The sequence below is a fragment of the Vulpes lagopus genome, chromosome 17 (genome assembly GCF_018345385.1).
Source record: "Vulpes lagopus strain Blue_001 chromosome 17, ASM1834538v1, whole genome shotgun sequence".
In the NCBI taxonomy this organism is placed as follows: domain Eukaryota; kingdom Metazoa; phylum Chordata; class Mammalia; order Carnivora; family Canidae; genus Vulpes; species Vulpes lagopus.
This window is the reverse complement of record NC_054840.1, coordinates 2,701,742-2,722,743: the sequence shown is the minus strand read 5'-3', so window position 1 is coordinate 2,722,743 and position 21,002 is coordinate 2,701,742. Positions and strand designations below refer to the sequence as shown.

Genomic DNA, 21,002 nt, shown 5'->3' with positions numbered 1-21,002 from the left:
GTGTCTCCTTCCTCTCAGTTGCCTTCAGCTCAAAACAGTTCTCAGGTCAACGCAGCCTATTTTGAAGCTGCACATTCTGAACCTCCTCATATTCATTCAGGAAGTATCTAAGCATCTTCTATGTACCAGTGACACCATGTAAGCATCTGGACTTTTCCGGCGTATGCATCCTAGTGCAGTAGCCCGCTAATGCACAAATCCATAAAGAAAACTCTCAGACAACAATGAGCACCGTGCAGAAAATTAAAGCAAGGGAACAAGATAGGGGGTGACTGAGGATTTCGTACTGCATAATCAAGTAAATCTTCCAGGAGGAGAGAACATTTAAATTAAGACTGGAGGAGGGGAGAGCTGGCCAAGCCATGACTAGAGGGCATGGGCTCCAAATGGTGAAACGAAGTCCGGAGTGTGCAGATGTTGGTGGGTGAGGGAGAGCGGGATACAAGGGAGGAAGCAGCCAGGGGCCAGATCAGGTTGGGCTTTGCAAGCCAGAGTCAGTGTTTGGGTTTTATGTGAGGATGACAGGAAGCTCTTGGAAAGTTTAAACTAAAAGGGAGGATCTTGCCGGTAGGTTTTGCAATTTTAAAGATTAGTCTAGCAATACTTTCTCAAAAGCATTTTCAGCCCACTAAGCTTTATGATCCTTATGTTTAATGACTGTGAGCATTATGGTTTAGGAGTATTTAGGTCATCTCTAATATTCTCTACTTATATAATTTGTCCCCAAAATATAGTGCATTATAATATAAATAATGACGTGGTAAATATTTTTATGTAGCTAGTTGTCCGATTCTGTTAGATGGGTCACAGAGGATAGACTCTCAGCTACATTGTCAGTGGGTCAAAAAAAGATCTTTTTTCAAGTATGTGCTACATCCTGAATGACTTTCTAAATGGCTGGTACACTTTATCTTCTTTGGTGATGTAGAATAATATAATTTATTGTAGAGTTGCCAACTTTTGAGATAATTTTAAAAATCCTGTTAATTGAGATGCCTGGTGGTTCAGTGGTTGAGCCTTTGGCCCAGGGTGTGACTCCGGGGTCCCAGGATCGAGTCTACATCAAGACTCCCTGCATGGAGCCTGCTTCTCCCTCTGTCTATGTCTCTGCGTCTCTCTCTCTCTCTCTCTCTCTCTGTGTCTCTCATGAATAAATAAATAAAACCTTAAAAAATAAAAAAATAAAAATCCTGTTAATTCGATAAACAAAAACCCAAAATGATTGCACATATTCCATATTTAACAGAAGAGAAAATAGTACTCAATAAAGTAGCGAGCACCTCTATATAAAATGCGAGTTAGGTTAAATATGTGCGATTTATCTGTTATCAGCTTTTACTTACCTTATTCTAGCTCTGCCATTCTTGTCTAATTGGAAAACACAATTATTCTTGGTGATGCACATCTAAGAAAGCCTCTTGGAGGTTTTCCTCAGAGCCTCAGAAGCCATACAATCCGGCATGAAGCCAGATACTGTAGGAGTAGGAACTCTCACAGATTTCCTAATTCTAGTGCAGCTCCTGTGGGCCAAGAGTCTATTTATTGATGAGCCCTAAACTTTTTTGGGGGGCTGGTGAGGGGAGCAGGGATTGCATGTCTTTCTTTACGTTGTTGTTCCATGTCAGAACGAGGACGTGACCTATTACTGTTTGACCTCGTACTGAAAGCCAGGCTTCCCTGAGGAAGCGATCACGTGATACCGTATCCATCCCCTCCAGAGTTTGGTTTTCCACAAAGAATCTTGCCACTAGCAATGCCTGTCGTGGAGACTCCTGCCTGTCTTCCAGCTAGCAGCAGGTGCATCTTACCGCTTGGCTTCCTAACCTTTTTAGCTGTCGCCAGAGATCTCTTATCAATGGACTCTACTCCATTCTACTAAATTTATGTAAACTTCCAAAGGTCACTTTCAAACCAATATGCTGCACCCCTTGAAGCACAATGTTTCCCACAAACCATCCAAGCATTTCAGGCGAGAAAGCAGTTCCTACCCAACTGTTTTGCAATATCCTTGCAACTCTAAAGTACGCATTCTGTTAATAGTTTGTATCCTCTAGAACATCGGACCCTTAGTGGGTGTTCAGCAAAGGGTTGTTGATTGTGCAGTGGTCACAAAGCATAGACGACATACACACGTATGCGTCCGTACGCATGCACACATGCACGTACCCTGAGAGGGAGGGAGAAATCTGTGGTTACTTGTTATTAGCATCATGCTCAGATTCTTGTTCCTGAGTTGCAGGATAATTAATGAAGCATTTTACCAGCCCTTGAATGTCTAGGATCTGAACTGAATTGACTTTGCAAAAAGTCAGCAACAAAAGGCAACAAAAGGCAAAACCAACCCTCTTAATTCTCTTTTTAAACTTATTTTACGTTGTGTGCAATCGTCTTGAAGGATAGTTGTCCGGCTGCAGCCAGGGCAGGGAGCCGAGGACCCCGGAGCTTGGAGCACCTGCTCAGGTTAGCCGGTCACCCTGGCATCTACGACGGGCCAGGACAGGGCAGCCTGAGGGTATGCAGCACTAACAGCTCGTCCCCGGCTTCCTCCTTGACAAATATTGACCAAAAAGTAAATACACTTAACTAGGGGAGAAGATTTGAAGCAACACCTGGGGAAAACAAAACAAAACAAAACAAAACAAAACAAAAAATTCTTTTTGACAAAGCATGAAGAAGGGGGAAAGAAAATCCTGGAGCAGGAGTCAGATTCTACTAGACTCCGTTACTTATTATTTGTAGGACTGTTGGCAATTGCTTACGTGTCTGTCTCTCCGTGTCCTCATGTGCTGGATGGCGGTAATACCCTCCACACTTCACAAAGTGCTCTGAAAATATAAGAGGAACATATAGGCCAATATTCTGTATATGGTACTTAAATAATATAATAGATTTTAGAAACCTCACTCTCAGAACCAACAGTTTAAAAAAAAAGATAAAAATACATTTCTGATTCTAAATGATAGATGATACTGCAGGTAGAGTCCCCTCATTGCCTTCTTGATGAAATCATTTCATTTGGTCTATTTAAAATTACCATCATTTCATTGAACGCCAAACATAATAAACAACAACAAAAAATTAGGTTAGACAGACTCTGGACTCCAAGGAATAACATTATTATTTCTGAAAAACATCTTGTTTCTCTGAACTTGAGGAATTAACATACATTTTTTTTTTTCTATATTAAAAAAAAACCTTTATAATAATAGTAATTGCTTTTAATTTATCTAAGCTCTTACCTCATATTTCTTATCCCTGCACTTGTTCTTTGATACCCGTCCTAGACGTACTAAATCAGAAGCCTGGGAATGGGCCCCCAGAAATCTGTGTTTTAATAAGCCCCTCTGGGTTCTCTCTTACAAGCTAAGGCCTGGGAAGCACCGGATTGCATATGTAAGGGGCAGCAAAAGAAGGTGAAAAGTGAAGAATGACTATAAAGATTTGATGTGAGCATCTAGGTGGATGCTGGGACCATTTTTGGAGAAAAGGAATACTGGGGAAAAGCTGATTTAAGAGACACCAATACTTTATTCTTTGGTTTATTTTTATTTTAAAAAACTTAATTGAGGTGCCAGGGTGGCTCTGTAGGTTAAGCTTCTGCCTTGGGCTCAGGTCCTGGTCCCAGGGTCCTGGGATCGAGTCCCACATTCAGCTCCCTGCTCGGCAGGGAGTCTGCTTCTCCTTCTCCCTCTGCACCTCTCTTCCCACCTCTCATGCTCTCTTTCTCTCTCTTGCTGTCCCTCAAATAAATAAATAAAACCTAAAAAATTTGAAATAAAATACTTAACTGTAGTATAACATATACAATAAGATAGCCGATCTTATTATCTTAACGTTTTTTTAAGATTTTATTTTCTAGGATTCTCTCCAGCCAGCGTGGGGCTCAAATTTATAACCCCCACATCAAGAGTCGCATATGCCACCGACTGAGCCAGCCAGGCTCCCTCACCTTAACTTTTCAAAATATATTTATTTATTTTTAATTCCAGTATGTATTGAGATATTTTTTAAGTTTTTTGTCTGGCAAAACCGAAACTCTGTACTTACTAAACAACTCCCCAGGTTTTCCCCTCCATCAGGTCCCCGACCACTACTCTATGTCGCATGGATGTGACTACTCCAGCTACTTGATCGTGTTAACCCGGTTGGGCTGCTATCACAAAATATCATAGACTGGGTGGCTTCAACAACAGACATTTACTTGTCCCGACTTTGGAGGCCGGGAAACCCAGGATCAGGGTGCCGGTCCCAGTGACAGCTCTTCTCCCGTCTTTCAGACAGCCACCTGCTTGCTGTGTCCCCACACGGTGGAGGGAAAGGGGACACTGGTGTCTCTTCCTCTTTTTTCTCCTCAGGGCACCAGAGCTATGAGATTAGGGTCTTACCCTTAATGACCTCGTTTAACCTTTTTCACTTCCTCACAGTGTCCATCTCCAAATACAGTCACCTTGGGGGGTGAGGTTTCAACGCAGGGATCTGCAAGAGTTACAGTTCACCCAAGAGCAGTCATATAACGAGAATAATACGGCAACTATCTCTTTCGTGAGTGGCTTCTTTTGCTTAGCGTGATGTAGGGTTTAGTCTTCGATGAGTTGGGTTTGAAGCAACTATTTCACCCCATCCAGGTGAGATGTCAGTGTGGCGGATGGCAAGAGGACATGCCAGTTGGTCATTTGTGTGATTTTTGTGTCTATCTGCAAAATGTCAAATCCAACACAAAAGTCTCCTGTCAAAGTAGCTTCCACTTCTCCATGCTCTGAGTTCCAAATGTGGGGAAAAGGTGAAAGCTGACTTCTTTGGAGCCCCAGCACTGGGGTTAAAGAGTCAAGAGTACTAGGCTTGGAAACAGAAGCTCTTGTCCAAATCTTGGCCTTCTCATGACCTAAATGACCGCAGATGATGTGCTTACATTTCTTTGAGCAATGGTGGCTTTAAACCAGCATAGGGATAATTATCTCCTCCCTAAAGTATTGTTATAAAGATAAAATGAAATATTATATAGAAAATATAATATATATAAAGCACCTGGCACATAGTATATGCAACACATATTTATTAAATATGAATTAGATGTTATATTAGATCATTACTATTTTGCTTGTCGCTTTTTGTTGTTAATATAATACAGTTTTAAGTATTTTTTCTTGTGTTTTGCCATCACAGATTTATCTTGTTTCAATCTATATTAAGGAAATGTCAAAAAAACAAAACAAAACAAAAAACAACAAACAAAAAAAAGAAAATGTCATGAGTATATATAGATTGTGTCTACAATAACACTGTAACTACATAGTGTTAAGAATTATTCTTTAGAAAATAATAATTTTATTAAGGAAAAATTCAAGAAAAATAAAATAGCTTAAAAAAACTCTTTGCTACTGGATTAAAAAATATGAAACGATATCCTATCATTTCTTAGATATATATAATTATCTTTTATACAGCCTTACCCCATGTCTTTAGAAAGCCTTTCTGTGTGTGTGGGAAACCCAAGGGGCAATACTTTACAATATTTAATATTTGTATGACATTTTAAAAATATTCTCTCTTAGTGAATTTAGTAAGCGTGTTTAGATAAGAAAAAATACAATTCTGTCATGTGAACTACCTTATAAAATCCAAAGAGGTTAATTTTTGAGAAGAGAGAAAAACAAAAAGTGTGAAAAGAACCTCCTTTAAAACAAAAGTTCACCCAAATACATTGAGAAAAAGTGCATTAGATAATCAGGAAAATGTTTACTTTCTGAATATGAGCATTCCATGTCTTAGAAGGCAAATTTGGTGGAAAGACATTGCCAGAAATGTGTGTGTGTGTGTGTGTGTGTGCGCAAGCGTGCGTGCGGACGGCTGATTATTTCAGTAGTGATGGTAATTCATAGTCATCACAGTTAGGTTGTCAGTGCTTCTGAAAGAGGACTAGGTGCTGAGTGCTCTGCGTGCAGTATTTAATTCCCTCCTCTCAACCTCTTCATGCTGTACACACATTTCCTTATTACATTAGAGAAATTCAAGGCTTCGGGAAGTTAAGTCACTGCCTGAAGTCATCCTGCTGAAAAGAGACCTCCGTGCTTTGTAAGGGAGAACGCAAAATTGTCCATCTCACCCGCAGTCTATGTGTAGGTCGCGCTTCGACTGTTCCTCAGTGTTTGTCTCCGGTGCCTTCTTACCACAGTGTACTCTGTGATGTCGGTAGCACTCACCGATTTCCTCCGGGTACCTGCTAGGATACATGGTGTTCTTGAAAGCAGATTTTTCCCAGCCCGGAATGAAGACAGAGAGACTTTCCAGGACAGTTATGACTCATGGAATTACCTGAAGTCAACCTCAAGCTTCCTGAGATCTTTACAACTCTGAATCCAGTCACTTTCAGGTCTACACCTCAGCCACACCAGATGGTGTTTGGTCTTCTCTCGCTGACCATCCCCTCCCATCACAAAACATGGATATGAATGCGCTGACTTCATTGTGAGGGACTTTGCACCCATTTTATTGTGCTGATCACCGTGGGGTCAATGGAAGGATGGAGAAAGTCTCTGACCTCAAGAAACAGGTGGGCGGGGGGGGGGCAGAAAAACTACAAAGGAGAATTGAGTTAACACAATTGAGGATGTACGTGTAAGACTTCTCGGTACCCTGTGACCAAAATAATGGTCCTAGGTCTGGTACAAAGAAACCTGACATGTGGAGATTGACTGGCGTTGGGGCGTGGGTCATGGGTAGTGCCTGGGCATCCTCTGCCCGGTGCTGCCTGTGATAGATCGTGGCCACACGGCTCTGAGGAACTCACTCCAGCAAAGCCATCCCCTAGGCCCTCAGTGCTTGTGGCCCTGGGCTTCCAGGTTCCGTGATGATGCTGTCATCTGTCCGAGTCAAGAGGTAGCAGGCCCATGGGGTTGCTTCCTTGGGCCATTGCTCGCTCTCGGCACCTACCTTACCTGCGAAGGTAGTGTGTGATGAGGGTGCGCCATCCACATCCCCTGCCCTCCTGCCTTCTGTCTGCACTTTTCAGCTTTTTCTCCCTGTGCCCTCCTAAAATTAAATGAATTACCTCTAAAACACCTGAGAGCACCCACCTGATTTACACCCGCCCTGTAACCCAGGTCCCCGGGGGGACGGCAAACTTCCTCCTCCATCCACTGAATGAGGCTAAATCTCTGCAGAGTAACTCCAATTGTTTTTCTTGCTTCTGGGTTTACTTTTTTGGAAATGTCTGATTTTTTTTTTTTTGAAGGGGAGTCACTAAACTTGTTTCATCGACAGTAGAGTGTGTTTAAATATTTCATTAAAAATATTTGCAGCCTGAGACAGTTCATGTTGAATTGAAAACCAGTTAGGTTTTTCAGTTAATTTTTTTTAATGCCTGGCAGCTGGAATACATCACCGAAATGCTGACGCCGTCTTATTTAAAATAGCATTGCCTGTGAGGCCAGGAGAAGCTATTTAAGACAAACCTCGAGAAGGCTGGTGAAATAATAGCCGAAGTTATGTTATGTCAGCCAATTCCTCCGCATGGAACAGCATGGTGAGGCCAGAGTTGTTATCCTTCACTGAGACATAAAATCTATATCTTGATCCTTTCGGTCATTAAAGGTCCTATAGGAATTGGACCCAGGGGGAGTGTGTTCTCATCCAGTGTGTTGGCCAAAGGTCAACTGGGATGGTTCTGCTTTGCCTTTTCAGTATATGCTCATGGTTTCATTTAGATAGAGCGGTTTTTGGAAGCGCCCTGGGTTTATTATTCTATATATTGCTTGCATTGGATGAAGAAATAGGTTCAGCAACTGGAAGGACCCAAAGCAAACCTATGAGAGAAGCGCCGGTGTGGTAGAGGGATCTATGGAGTCTCCTTGTGTGCGATTTTTTTTTTTTTTTTAGTAAGTCACCATTTTCTTAAACCAGAAGGTAATTTTAGTTGAATTGATTCAACAGCATCCTACCAGCTCTTCCTGTACAAACGAGGAACCCCTTTCTTATTTCCATAGTTGAGTGGGAGGGAAGGGGGATGACTAACTAGACGGAGGGTAGAGGTGGGCAGGGGAGGGGCCACCAATGTAAGGATCTAGTTAGAAATCCTGCCCACCATTCTGTTTGTCTTCCTTGGGTCCCTAGATGGTAACAAAGCTTTTAACAAAGGGTAGAGTTATGATCTAATATGATGTCTGATTGTAAATGGTAGACCCTTATGTAAATGTCTCCATGTACAAAGTAAGGTGGCGTAGTTTGATGGTGCGTGTTTAGTGTATTTTGATAATAAGCTGATACTTGTCTAGAAAATACAGCACACACCAACCGTGTAAATAAGACCAGTCCTCGAGGAGATCATGCTTATGCAATGAGTGGGTTTCCAGTCCCCCCCACCCCACCTGGGCTGTTCCCTCCCGGGCCCTCCTGGGTATCTGAGTGCTGACCTGAGTGACCCCTCTCCCAGCCGAGGACTTGTGTTATTCTATCCATTCCCAAATCTGTCTATAAGAGAACGGGTTGGCCCCTAACAAGTGGTAGTTCCTTATATCTGTCGCCTCCCCAGTGGTACATGCATTTCCCATGGTCCTAAATGGACCTTCTTATATTAAATGGTTGTCGGTGATACAATTCTCAATTTTGTACCTAGACATTCTGTACCAGTGCTAGCCTCCCTGAAACTGGGAGAGATCTCGTACGTGGTTCGTTTCTTTCCTGCTATCCAACAAAAGCTATTTTAAAATTGATTTACTTACAATCTGGGAATCTTAGAATTGGGAACTGAGTATATAATATAAAGGAGATTTGAAAAATTTAGCATTTATTTTTGGCAGATGATTCAATCACAGATTTAGAATTCAAAAGAAATAAAAAAGAATTCAAAAGAAATAAATAGGCAGACAATAAAAAGTCTTCCTCCTAAGCTGGTTTTTCTCGCCAGTGCCTCTCTCCAGAGGCAAACACCATTTGTATGAGAGCAGTTATAGTTATGGGTTGTTTTTTTTTTTTTTCTGGTTGGTTTTGTTTTGTTGTTTGTTTGTTTTTTACCATAAATGACAACATATAGAATTTTACCACATATTATTTTTTTTCCTGCAAAATTTATATCTTAGGGATTGTGTATCTCCAGTGCATAAGTTGCTTCATTGTTCTTTTTAAATACTGAATATTATTCCATTGTTTGGATGGGATATAATTTATTTAACCTTCATAGGATTCGTAACAGTTTTTTTTTTCTTTAGCCGTGGGAGGCACCACAGTTCCCACATCCTTCACAACTCAGCCCATAATCAAACTTGCCAAAGCATTTTATAAAGTAAAAATAAGAGACACATTATGTATCTTTTATCCATCAAAGACATTTATAATTATTTTTTTGTGAAATGCCAGTTCATATTCATTGACTATTTTTTATTGGCTTTTCAGGTTTTTTTTGTTTTATGTGTTACAGAAACTAGCCATATTTCTAGGGAATTAATTATAACTATGTTTTCCCAGGTTTTCAATTATCTTTAGGATAATTTTTGTCATGCAAGAAACATGGAGGAGAATTTTATGTCGTTGGGGTAATTAATGTTTTTTTTTTAATCATTCTCTGGGTGTGTTGTCATACTCAAAAATGTCTTTCCCACTCTAGGCTTTTTAAAAATGATCTTCCATTGTTTCCTCCATATTTTATGATTTAGCTTTCTACCTTTAAGTAATGGATTCATCTGCAATGTATCGTGGTACAAAATACCATAGGGTGGATACTATTTTATTATTTTAGTGGAGATTTTTATTTAAACCCAACAGTTTGATTGAAATGTGAATTTTTTAAGGTTTTAAAATAACACACCTGTTTTTTATTGTTACACAAAAGCCTTAAGTGGAGAAGGGGAAAAGAAAAAAAAGAAAAGAAAGAAATAGATTTTCAACTATGATGTGTCTATTGGTCAGGAACCTTTTTTTTCTTAAGATTTTATTTATTTATTCATGAGAGACACAGAGAGAGGCAGAGACACAGGCAGAGGGAGATGTGCACGCAAAGAGCCCGATGTTGGACCAGATCCCAAGACCTCGGGGTCACGACCTGAGCCAAAGGCAGATGCTCAACCCCTGAGCCACCCAGGGGTCCCTGGTCAGGAATCTTAAATTAACCAGAGAAGAGGAAGGGGAAATGGAGTAGCCATGGGGCTGGGGGAGGAGACACAAGTTAGAGTAAGAACAAGGGTAATTGTCTTCATTCTCTATTTTCACCGTTACAGAGCACTCTTTAAAGAACTCCTTACTGGACAAATACATTTTAAATATAATTTGAAGCATTTAAAACATGAAGTAATATTTCTCTATATTTGGTAACAAGATTAAAGTTTTAAAAATGAATAGAATGAGATGAGAATGAGACTGTTTGCACTTTGGCAATTCTACTTGTATATATTAGAGGGATAGCAGTGCTGCCCCATTTAAAGCTGAAAATACTTTGTTAATACTCTGTAAGTAGGCGATTAAACCTTTGCAGAAACCTTGAGATACTGGAGATTTTGAAAATCCTGTTTTATGGGGTTGAAAATTTCCATTAGAAAAAAAAATAAATGATAAAAAAGCTGATTTCTCCCCAGACTCAATTTAATCTTTAATAAGATTTTTAAAAACGTTTACGATTTGAAAATATATTCTCTGTATTAGAAACTCATTATCAGATGCTGGCGTTAAGGATGACTTAAGTAAGTTTCCAGTTTAAAATATGAAAGAGAGTCAGTAAGTATAACTTCCTGTTTCCTCTCAAAGATAAACTAAAGGAGATCTGTAAGGAGTTGTGAGATCTGTAATGGGTCATGAGGAACGTGGGTAGGTAGCAACGTGGGGAACTGGTGTATAAATGCAATCACAGTAAGCGAGGAACTCATGGCCTGCACACAGCAACTAAATAAACATTGAAGAAGTGCCACAGATGTGCAGTTGGCTTCAACCACATCCGGTGATTATAATGTGATTTTTAAAAAGGGAGTGGGGCCTGCGTGGCTCAGTCAGTTAAGAGTTTGACTCTTGGTTTCAGCTCAGCTCATGATCTCGAGCCTGAGTGGAGCTCGGAGCTCAGTGCTCAGTGTGGAGTCTGCTTCAGATTTTCTATCCCTCTCCCTCCCTGCACACACACACACACACACACACACACACACACACACACTCTGTCTCAAATAAATAAATAAATTCTTAAAAATAAAATAAAATAAAAAAAAGACACCCACAATCCCAGAAAGAGCAAATTTAAGATCAAGACTTTCACCTGCATTAATGTGATCTGTGTGCTGGGTATATCTGCATGGTAGAGAGGAAAGCGCATTGCATTTAGAATGAAAAAGATCTGGAATCGAATTCTAATTCTATTGATTTGGGACTTCAGTTTTCTAATGTGTTAAATGAAACTGTTTTGCTTGGAGAGCTCTCCGTTGTGGACCACTTCGATAAACCGATCTATCGTATATAGACTCCTTCTCAGAAGTAATGTTTTAAAATGCTTAAATTAAAACCTGCAGGTTTTAGTTTCCTTTACAAAGGAAACTAATTATGGCAAACTCCAATTATCTAATTATTAAAATGCATAAATTTGTATTTAATGGTACATAAGCTTTTTTAAGTTAATATATTAAACACCAAAATCCTACCAAATGTTTTACAACGGCCATCTTTTCAAATTATTAATGCATTTTTTACAACTGAAATGTGATATAAAAATGCCTGATTTTATCTGGTCAAAAAGTCCCAGGTACTACTAATACTATTGGGTTTACTGCCTATTTGATATTCAAATGAGATATTAAATTTTAGTTAGCATCAATAGAAAAAAGGATGCATTTTTTATTTTTTTTTCTTTTCTTTTTCTATTTTTTTTCTTGGTCCACCAAGTTTGTAGATCTCCTAAATTCTTTCTGTGGACCTCAGGATAATAACCTTGTGCTTTCCCTGGGCTTTCAGATTTTTAGGCTGGGGTCTAGATTCAAAATGCAATCATTTCTCTATGATTCCTTAAGTATTTCCATGTTCACATTGCCTGGGAGCAGGTTAATAAGTTCGAAAGTAAAAATGTAACACAATTTTGTGAAATTATTTCCAGCTGACCAAACAAAAAAAATCCCCAGCCCGTCTCACCACTATTGATTACAGTTTTTTTTTTACTGGTTCCGATGAAAATTTCTTAAAAAGGTGATCTAACATCTAACAGTATCTGTATTAGTCACAGGTCTCCAGAGAAATATATATATATATATATATATTATATTTATATAAATATATAAAATAGAGTTATTTTTATATAGAATGCATATATTCTAGTAGAATATATACAAGAGAATTATTACAAGGAGTTGGCTTACAGGATTATGAGAATGAAGAAGTCCCCAAACCTGCAGTTGACAAGCTGGAGACCCCAAGAGCTGATGGTACAAATTCCCATCCCCCAAACAGCAGTCTTCACCCTCAAGAAGAAGTGAGTGGGCTTCTGTTGAGTCTAAAGACAAGACCCATGTCCCAGCTAATGTCAGACAGGAGGAGCTCCTTCTTACTGGGGGGTGTCTGCCTTTTTGCTCTCATCAAGCCTGAAACGGAGTGAAGTAAGGCCCAGCCACATTAGGGAGAGTGATCTGCTTTAGTCAGTCTTAGTGCAAGTGTGAACTTCATCTGAAAACACCCTCACAGACATACCCAGAATAACGTTTGACCAAACGTTTGACCAAACAGCAGAGTACCTAGTGGCCCAATCAAATTGACGCATACAATTAATCATCTCAGTGCCTAAAAATGAGAAATCATTTTTAAAATACCCATAGGCATCATTATCAGGATTGGAACATTACTGTGTCGTGAAATTCAGGAAAACCAGGGGGGTAGGTTGTTTCTACACAACCGGAGTTACATAATATTATTGAAATGAAAAGAAAGTTATTTGATTTTATTGCAACGTGTATGTATAGCATGTGGTACTTTTATTTTGAATCTCACACTTGCTATTTGAATAAGTAAATCACCCTAGATTTCCTAAGAATATTGAGTGAATACTTAAGTGTACAGGGGAAAGCAGAGCATGGAAGAGAGAGGATGTTTGAATTATTTTTTTTAAGATTTTATTTATTCATGAGTGACACAGAGAGAGAGAGAGAGAGAGGCAGAGACACAGGCAGAGGGAGAAGCAGGCCCCATGCAGGGAGCCTGATGCAGGACTCGATCCCAGGACCCCAGGATCATGACCTGAGCCAAAGGCAGATGCTCAACCACTGAGCCCCCAGATGCCTCGAAAATGTTTGAATTATTAAACATATTTTGAAATATTTTAGAAACTTGTCAATATGCCTTGATATCGCTATTCAATTAAGGTAAATGCTGACTTAATTTCTTTATATTTCATTTTTGTGATCATTTACTATGACGTTGTGCCTTCCGCCCTAAAAGTCTACTTGCAACAAGGAGTGACACGGTGCTTTCACTTGAGGTCTTCAGTAGACTTCTGGTAGGAAATTAAACAAGTGACATAACCACGGCGATTGCCTGAACTTGCTTATTTTATGAACTGTAATAAAAATGCTTGTTATCAAACATTAAGTATGGAGCATTTTGAACTCCTTGGATGAAATACTTAATTTGAATTTACTCAGCCTTGTAAATAAATTTAAAAGATTAATTGACCTGCACAAATTTGTTACCAACCTTCTCTCTCCCATGGTGGCTAACTTCTCATAAAATGAAAGATATTAACATTTCTTTCTACTTCCCTCTCAGATTAAGTGTTCACGGGGGTTGGGTTAGATCAGTATCTCTTACCTGATGTAGATCAACTACAATCCACTAAGGCCTTGTGTGAGAAAACTGTTCACTTAAGATAGGATACAGGCTTAGGATCACCTAAATTCTATGCATTTGGTCTAGATTTTAAAGTAATGAATAATGAAGAGATTGAGAGAATAAGGTTTCTATGCCAGGAGTGTTCCTCTCCTAAGGGAGATCCCTAGATGAAATGACTTGGGGGAAAAATACGATCTGAAAATTGTTTTGTTTTGTTTTGGTTATGTTTTTTTTTTAATCCTATTTTACTCTGCGAATAGCTAGGAACAAAACACTAAAGAACAAAATAAGCAGAGGCCCGAGGGTACGGTGGTTCCTCCTCTCATCACTGGTGAAATCACAGGGGAATAGTCAGTAGAGGATGAGGTGGTGGGAGACAGAGGCAGAGAAACAAAGTGAGGAGAAATGGTATGAGCTGGTGAGGTGAGTGCTCTACAGGGAAGGTCTGGGCTTGCTAGGTAAGAGCAGGGGAAACGGCGTTGTCCCTAATCCTCGAATTTTGGACTGGCTTTCTTGAAGTTTTACCCTTCATTTGTGCTTGATCTGACAAGGAGGTTCCCCAGCTGAGCACTTCAGCTGCGGGCTCCAGCCATCCAGGCCACGCAACGCTTGGCTCCCTCCCTGCATAGTCAATATTTAGGACCACCAATGTAGTTTAATAGATCCCGACCTTCAAAATACAATTTAAAAACCATTCTAAATAACGCTCATTCTGGTGCCATCTTTGTTGGCTTACAAAGGGAGTTTTTATAGGTCACAGAGGTAGCAATACAAACCTTTAAAGAAAAGGTAGATTCATTAACAAATGGGTGTAGTAAAACAAGCCAGAATAGGGGAAAGTATGTGGAAGTATTTTAGGGACTCTCAAGGCTGGATATTGTCCTTTCGATTTGGCTGAAAAACAGAGAACGCGTAGGTAATGATGTAGCTAGAAGGAATCACAGAAATGGAAAATATTAAAGCTATGCAATGGGATTAGCCACGACGAGGAGAGAGAGGCTAGGGTATCTGCAATGGCTTCAGAAAGAATGTCCTGGGCTGGTGAAAGGCGGAGACGAAACCAGAACTGCTTTGTGAAACTGGAAGAGCAAGCAAAGAACGCAAGAATTGATTGCGGCGGGGGTGTCGGTCAATGTCCAGCTTGACCAAGGCATTCAAATTCAATTAGGAAAAAAATCTTGTCGGGGCTGCACAAATACCTCCGAAGGTGCCAGCTCTCAAGAGCTGGATTTGTCAAAAGTACTTGGAACTTTGTACATGATACAATTGCTTTTCTTTTCATAATCCAGTACATATGGGAAGCTCTAACTTGAGAAGATTGAGACTCTGTCTAAACTGTCCCAGGTTGATCTAAAACTTTCAGGAATCTTTGCCCCAGGAATATATCAGAAAGTGAAAGAGAATTAACCCTCTTTTTGGAAAATCAGGGTTTCCAAAGAAGCAAGTTGGTGGGCTTCACTATAAAAACTTTAGGTTTTTATCCTTACTCAAGATATTTGAAACCTTGCCTTATTTATAAACACTCACACGGGCTTTCCATTTTAGTTGATTTTAACTTTGTTGTGAAGATTTTTATATTAGGTCCTCAAAGAAAGTTGAGGAGATATTAAAACATTATTGTATGTTGAAAAAATCTAGCCCTGTAGTTGAAAAAAAGTTGGGACAATTCACTTTCTAACTATTGGACTACACATTTCCAAATCCTTTGATTATTTATATTTAAAAGTATTTTTGATATTATATCATGCCAAAGACACATGGGTGTGGGGGGGGTGGCTGGATTCAATAACAAACATGTATTGAACACGTACTTCCTGCTTGATGTTAGATGTGATGTTCTCATTGCTAATGTCTTACTTTTCTCCTGATTATGGCTGAGAAGATTGATGTTTTTTCCATAAGTGTCATACTTTAGACTTAAGGGAATATGCTTTTAAGAATAAATGGAGACAAGAGACAATTCCTTGTGTGTGTGTGTGTGTTTTTTTTCTTGTGTGGTTTAAAAAAAATTCTAAAAAAAATAAAATAATAAAAAATAAATTCAAAAAATTCTAAGAAGAATGGAATCCCCATTCTTCAATCACAAAGCCATTTTTTAAAAATTTACTGGAAAACAAAAAAAATAAATAATTTTTTTAGGGATTCAGCATCATTTCAAAATCTTGCAAACTAAAGAGTCATTGCAGTTCATGATAAATCTATGATAAAAATCCCTTTGAAACACAACAAGCAAAGTTTGATTTGGTCCAGTGCTAGGCGCTAGTTGCTGTTTGGCGGACATCAGAACCATCAGGGATGTGTCACGACATGGATTATTCCTGGGCTCTATCCCAGAAGGTTCCTGTTCCCATTCCAGAAGGAGTTAGGGGCGGTGGGGAGAGCCTAACCATTTGTATCTCCAACAGGTTCCTGAATGACAGGCACACAGCTGATAGACGGGCCATATTTCGAGTAGCACTGATTTGGGGATGTCCCGAGAAGCATAGCGTACACTAACAGTTTAAATTATGTTTTTCAGAAAAGCCATTTCAACTGTTCCAGAAAAGCTAAGTGCCAAGAAAGCAACGTCAGTTCTGTGCAGATACCTGGTGATGCTGATTATTTCATCAACCATCTTGGAGTTCCCACCGTGGAGTTCACCTACGAGGACGTCAAAACGTTAGAGGTGATTATTCCTAAAAATGCAAAATACACACACAATATAGCTGACGTGCAGAATTTGATTTTATCCTGCCTATTTGTCTTTCTTACCAAGTAGGTCACTCTAGGAGGCTGCTTCATTTGGAGAGTTATTCTTGTTGTTCAGAGGCTTTGTAACCGTATTTGAAAACATCAGCTCTTTTCAATAGTGTTGAATTCAATTTAAAAAGATTTATACTGTCACTCACATTTTCACAGTGTGCTTCGCAACAAGAAATTTGCAGTAGTTGGATTAACATCAAAACATAATTGTAATCTTCAGTATTCACAGAAACAGATGACATGGGCAATAGATTCTCCTCTCCTTGCCCAAGGGAAAATGCATTTCACGTGCTGTATATTAATGTGAGTGTGTGGATTAGCTGCCCAGGGTTTGTCAATAGTTTGCCTGCCTAAAAAGATACGACTTTTTTTTGATGAGGATAGGAGGGTTTTTTTTTGTTTTTGTTTTTGTTTTTTCCCCAAAGATTATCACTGAGGCCTGATTTACCTGAACTAAGTCTTTGTTCATCCATATGTTGGACTTTGGATCTTTCTCAGGATTATGTCACAGGAAACTGTTTCTCTGTAGATCTAGAACTGTTGAAATAGTTTAACTCTGACAAGTTGTGCGTGCTTCCTTGGGAGCTGTTCGAAAGCTGGGGTGGCCCGCTCCAGGTAATTATTATATGAACAATATACGCAGTGGCTGGAAAATAGGATAAAGCCTGCTTTGTTCTTCAACTATAGATGCTCCTGAAGAGCTGTGTTTAAATTACATTTTTAGAGATTCGACTGCGGATATGCGATCTCTTAATTTCTGATAGCTTTAGTGATATTTAGCTTTCTGTTTCTTGGCAGCACTCTCACACTCATCCCTGAGTTCCTCTGCAAACAGCTAATGGTCACTAACAACATAAATTCTTGGAGGGAGAAACACTGGGTACATCCTATTGTAATGAGGTGAACTCTTGGGTAATAGAAAAGATATCATTAGAATTTATCTGTTTTTTTAAATCATATTTTCACCTGCTATTATTGTGTAAAAATGGAATACGTGTGTAGAGGTAGCTTATCTCTTACAGAGCCCACTATTTACACTTTAATGAAATCAACGTATTAAGACTTAACTCATTTTTAATTCTCCTGCTTGATATCTTAGTATTGATTCATCATCCTCCCATCTCAGCACACCCAGCTCCTGTCATGTTAACGTGTAGAATGGTAGCTTTTATTCCATCCGTATCTCATTCATCTTGGTTGAGCTTTAAGCCATGAATTTAGACAGTATGGTGCAGCCTTAGGAATAGGCCTATACGTAAATCTTGACTCTGATAACTTACGAGACAATGAACTAACTGCTTTCAGCCTTGTTTTGCAGATGAGGAAACTTGGTATGTTTAAGGAACTACTGCATAGAGCCCTGGTGACGATTTGGTGAGACTACCTGGAAGGGGCTCAGCTAATATCGAGCACACAAGTCCTCCATCAACATAGCTATCGTTACAAGTATTATTTTCTGATTGTAGGTTCGACATATTAGCAGAAGGATCTTCAAACTTTTTAGACAAGCATGCATTCGTGGAAAGGAGGAGCTTGTTAATTATTAGGGGAAACAAGCTGGTAAGGCTGAAGAGGGGGATCTAATGAGATCAGCTGGAGGATCTGAGATGTCAGTAGAAATATTTGGAAACAGATCGCAGTCAAGGTTTAAGAAGGTACTGTCATCACTGAAACTCCTGTGGCTAATGTCTATTTACTAGAACTGGCTTAGTCTGCAAGAGCTGATCATTTTTTTTCAGAACATAACTCAAATGTCCCCAATCTATATCCGAAATGTCCACATCCCATCAGCAATTTTTTTATTATATTCATCCTAAAAAAGCAATCAAAAGAGAATCCCCTAAGCTATATAACAAATGACTTTATTAGGCTTTAGTGTGGAAAATTATTTTAATGTACCTGTCCCCTGCAAAACATAAGTGCTTGAGATAATTTTGTGTGGTGAATTCTTCCAAGAACAGATAATAACCTTTGCTTTTTGCATTAACCTCCAATAAATGTTTGTATACGTTGAGAGAAATTATAAACATCGATAGGCTTTATCCATTATATGAAAAATATTCATCGTATGTCAATTAGTAAAGCAGATGAGGAAATTAGCACTTTTTTCATGAATTTGCAATTAGATTTAAAACCATATTTGTACATATAGTTGCATACTATATATACTTTGTGCATAATTTATAAAATATCTACCACTTATTGATTCTTGATGTGCTAAATATTTTTATTTCATCTTACCTAGTATTTATAATATCCTTATGAGTCAGCTATTATTAACTTTTTTTTTTCCTGAGGCTGAAATGAAGCTTATAATCAAGTAGCTTATCCAAGGTCATTACACTAATAAGTAACCAAGATAGTAGTTGGCTTTGGATCTCTTTAACAGTAAGCGCATGTCCTCACTATTACACTAAAGGTGGCAAGCTGGAAGCCCAAGGGCAAAATCCAATTCACAGATACATTCTGTTTACCCCAAACTTTAGTGAAAAATTGGATATCTGAAAACATTTCCCCCCATGGAAGCAATTGGCTGAATTATCAATTACCAGCGTTCCATATTCTTTATTAAGGAGTCTTCCATGTTGTTTGTCCTAGAGTGCACTTAGGAAGAATATTTCTTCAGTGCCTGTTGCTATCACAAATTGGGAAATGAAACAATCAGCCTAAGAGGCCACATGTTTCCCCAGATTTGTGTTGCCTGCATTACCCGCCTGGCCCCGTAGGAACTGGGTGCTTTATCACGGCACTCATTTTGAGTAAAAGAGCCAAAGTGGACAATCCTATAGTCCTCTTCATTTTATAAACGTTGCATGTTCTAAATGAGCTAATTTTATAATACTTCTCATGTTTTAGAGGAGATTATCTATTTAAAATTTTATTTGGGTGACTATAATGCTAACTTCAGTACTTTTTGCTTTTTTTTTTTTTTTTTTTTTTTGTCCAGCAGATTGATTATGGATCCATTATAATCAGTTTCAACAAGTAATTGATAATAGGAAAAAGAAAAACTGTAGGAAAAGAAACTAGTACCACAGATACCACTTTTATTGGACACATGGGATATTATTCTAAAATCATTTTTGATGAAATATGACATTTTATCATATCCATCAATATTTCATGCATCCATATTCCCACCAATGCTCTTTCCCTATAGTTTCTCTGGGTGCTTGTATATTGAATATGCTTGAAGCATATTTCATTCTTAGTTTTTCTTGATGTCTATACTCTAATTTTCCAATAATTAAATTTCACAAATGCAAAGCGATGTATGGATTTGCCAAATGCTAGAATTATTCCTTCTCATAAAATATCGCCCTGTTAATTGAAATGTCTCTGGTTGTTAAGTTTCATTTAAATAAGGTTTTCAATTTGTAAACATTGTTGCACCTGTTCAGAGAAGCATTCTGTGCAGATTAAATACAATGCAGAAATTGCTGAAAAGGAAATGAAAAGACAGATGCTTTCTGATTAAGAGTGCAATATTTATGACAGGCTGGTGGTCCGATACACATTTCTTCTGTCACTTAACAGCTGTTTCACATAATTTTTGTTCCAGATCAGTATATTTACTCTCCATAGGGCATGTCAGAGGGTCTGGCTTTCTTAGTATATCAAAAGATCAATCCATGCCCTAGTAAGCTTTCTATCACAAATTGAAGCTCTGGTTCCTCACACTGTTTAACCTTATATTTTTTGCTCTTCTGCTTGAAACATTCTATTTTAAACCCAATTTACCTCTATAATGGAGCATTTAACATTTAAATGATAATGAGATAAAGAGGTGTAATAGCCTTTATATAGCCAAATTTTTTGCATAATTATTTCAATATCATTTAGTAACCCAGCAACTGAAAACCAAGTAGCATAGGTGTTTTGAAACTCTTATTCTTTTTAAGTTAGATGGCTTCAATACCGATTGTGGATCTTAAGTTGATATACAACAGCCTAAGTATTTGGGTATATGTATGCACATGTGAACTTTAACCTTAAGGTAATTTCATCACATAAAAATAATTAGTGCAGGTACTGTACAGATGCAACACTACCAAACACACGCACACATTTCAGAGCAAAGCAATTCATGATTTACACCTTGATTCTTCATGTTTTATTCTACTAAGTCGAAGAATAATGTATTTTACTTAGTGATAGTTCTTCCATTACATTTTTTCTTTGGAACTTAGGCACTGCCACTGTTGTGTTAACAGATCATAACAGTTCAAAAGTCAATTAAAAGCTCTAGACTTAAGGAGGGGGCACCTCAAACAGCCCACTGACTCTTGATTAGGGCTCAGGTCGTGATCTCAGGGTTATGAGGGCTCTAAGTCTGCTCAAGATTCCCTCTCGCCCTCGGCCCCTTCCACCACCTCCCTATCTCTTTCTCAAAAAAAAAAAAAAAAAAAAAAAAAAAGAAAGAAAGAAAAACAAAAACAAGCTCTTGACTTAAAGAACCAGAGGTGTGCAGAGGTGTGTACCTA

The 21,002-nt window shown here is 38.6% G+C and overlaps 1 protein-coding gene across 10 annotated transcripts in view; it reads left to right on the top strand.

The window, feature by feature from the left end:
* Positions 1-21,002, top strand: part of NAALADL2 (N-acetylated alpha-linked acidic dipeptidase like 2) — a 1,267,271-nt gene that overhangs the window by 1,058,579 nt on the left and 187,690 nt on the right. For all 10 annotated transcript variants that reach the window (XM_041732043.1, XM_041732046.1, XM_041732044.1 and 7 more), the window contains one exon: positions 16,295-16,441. In XM_041732043.1, the coding sequence (XP_041587977.1) occupies positions 16,295-16,441 (147 nt within the window). The remainder of the gene's footprint in view (positions 1-16,294; positions 16,442-21,002) is intronic.